The 1347-nt window shown below is 59.8% G+C and overlaps 1 protein-coding gene across 1 annotated transcript in view; it reads right to left on the bottom strand.

Annotated features, from left to right (window-relative positions):
* The window catches only part of PAN2 (PAN2 poly(A) specific ribonuclease subunit), a gene marked incomplete at both ends in the record, with an annotated part of 7010 nt that overhangs the window by 1849 nt on the left and 3814 nt on the right, over nt 1–1347 (bottom strand). The window contains 3 exons of the mRNA XM_010152783.1: nt 43–184; nt 597–673; nt 1148–1246. Coding sequence (XP_010151085.1) covers nt 43–184; nt 597–673; nt 1148–1246 — 318 coding nt within the window. The remainder of the gene's footprint in view (nt 1–42; nt 185–596; nt 674–1147; nt 1247–1347) is intronic.

Here is a 1347-nt window from a genome sequence, read left to right as displayed (position 1 = left end):
CACACACATACAGACCCCCGGCGGGGTGTCGTCAGCCTTTACCTCATCACTCTCGCTCCAGTTGCAGACGTCGAGCTCCTTGCTCTTGGTAAGCCTCATCTTGATGGCGTGGGGGATCCAAATGTTCTTCAGTTCCTCCATGGAAGGATACGAATGCCCCGTGTTGGGGTTTCCCAGCTCCTTCCTGCATGGAGAATCACGGAAGGCTGAGCTGGAGGGAGCCACAAGATGTCATCCAGGGAACCTTCTCTCCCCCCAGCCTATTCCTAAACCTTCTGCAGGACAGACGGGGGACGGACAGAGCTGCCACCATGTCCCCGCGGTTGCCTGCAGCAGGGCCCTGGGAAAGGTGGTCAGCTCATGACAGCAAGAAAGGGCCAATATACAGTCTTTTGTCAGTCTGAAAAAGGAAGAGGAGTGAGGGCTGGGGGCTCAGAAGTGGGTCACAGCCTCGGAGCAGCAATGAGACTGTTGCAGTTCAGAGCCCAGGAGGAGCTATAGAGAGGTAGATTAATGGCCCTGAGCTCTCCGAGGCGGAGAGAAGAACCCGGAAGGCATCACCACTCAGAGCCCTCACCCCGGGAACGGTCACCTACCACTCTCCAAGAGAGATCTCTTTGCCTTTGGTGATGTCAAAGCCTCCTCTCCTCATCACGGCTCTCTGGAAGGCATACTGGCAAGGAAACACAGGCGGGCATCAGCGCGGAGCGACAGGCCGGGCTTGGGGACACATGGGTGACAGCCAGGCCAGAGGTGGGGAAAAGACAGGGACTTTGGAGCCGGTGACAGAAAAAAGACAGGGAGAGAAAGCCTGCCCACTCCCTGCTGGGCTTGTGCTCTGGGAAGCGGGAACGGCCGTGCCGCTCCTGGGGACGGGAGGAGCGAAGGAGCGACAATCCTGCAGTCCCGTCAGCTTTGTCACGGCAGATCTTGGCTTTTCCAACTCCCAACGCACGGCTCGCGCCACAGACACGACCAGATACCGACACGTCCGCTGCCAACCCAGCAGGGTGACGCCGAGGTGGAGAGCAAGAGGCTCAGAGGCAGCGAGCTCAGAGGGACAGCGCCTTCGCGGAACCGGACGGGCAGCAAACCCCGTGTGCCAGGGAGAACAAGCCTGCTTCTGCCCCAAAGCCTCTCCCCCCACCTCAGCCTGCGTCTTCCAGAAATCCGCCTCCTTGGAGCTGTTCACCTCACAGTTAATGACCAGGACGTCGGGCAGGCAGCGGATGTTCCGGGTCTGGACCTGCAGAGAGAGCAGGAGATGGGAGCTGGGCAGCACCCAGAGCCCTGAAGAGGCTCAAAACGGGATTTGGCACGTGCTTCCCTCTTCCCTCCTTCCTCCCC

This window comes from Eurypyga helias, unplaced genomic scaffold (genome assembly GCF_000690775.1).
Source record: "Eurypyga helias isolate BGI_N326 unplaced genomic scaffold, ASM69077v1 scaffold26045, whole genome shotgun sequence".
Lineage (NCBI taxonomy): Eukaryota > Metazoa > Chordata > Aves > Eurypygiformes > Eurypygidae > Eurypyga > Eurypyga helias.
The sequence above is the reverse complement of the archived record's forward strand: the minus strand, read 5'-3'. Positions and strand labels throughout refer to the sequence as shown.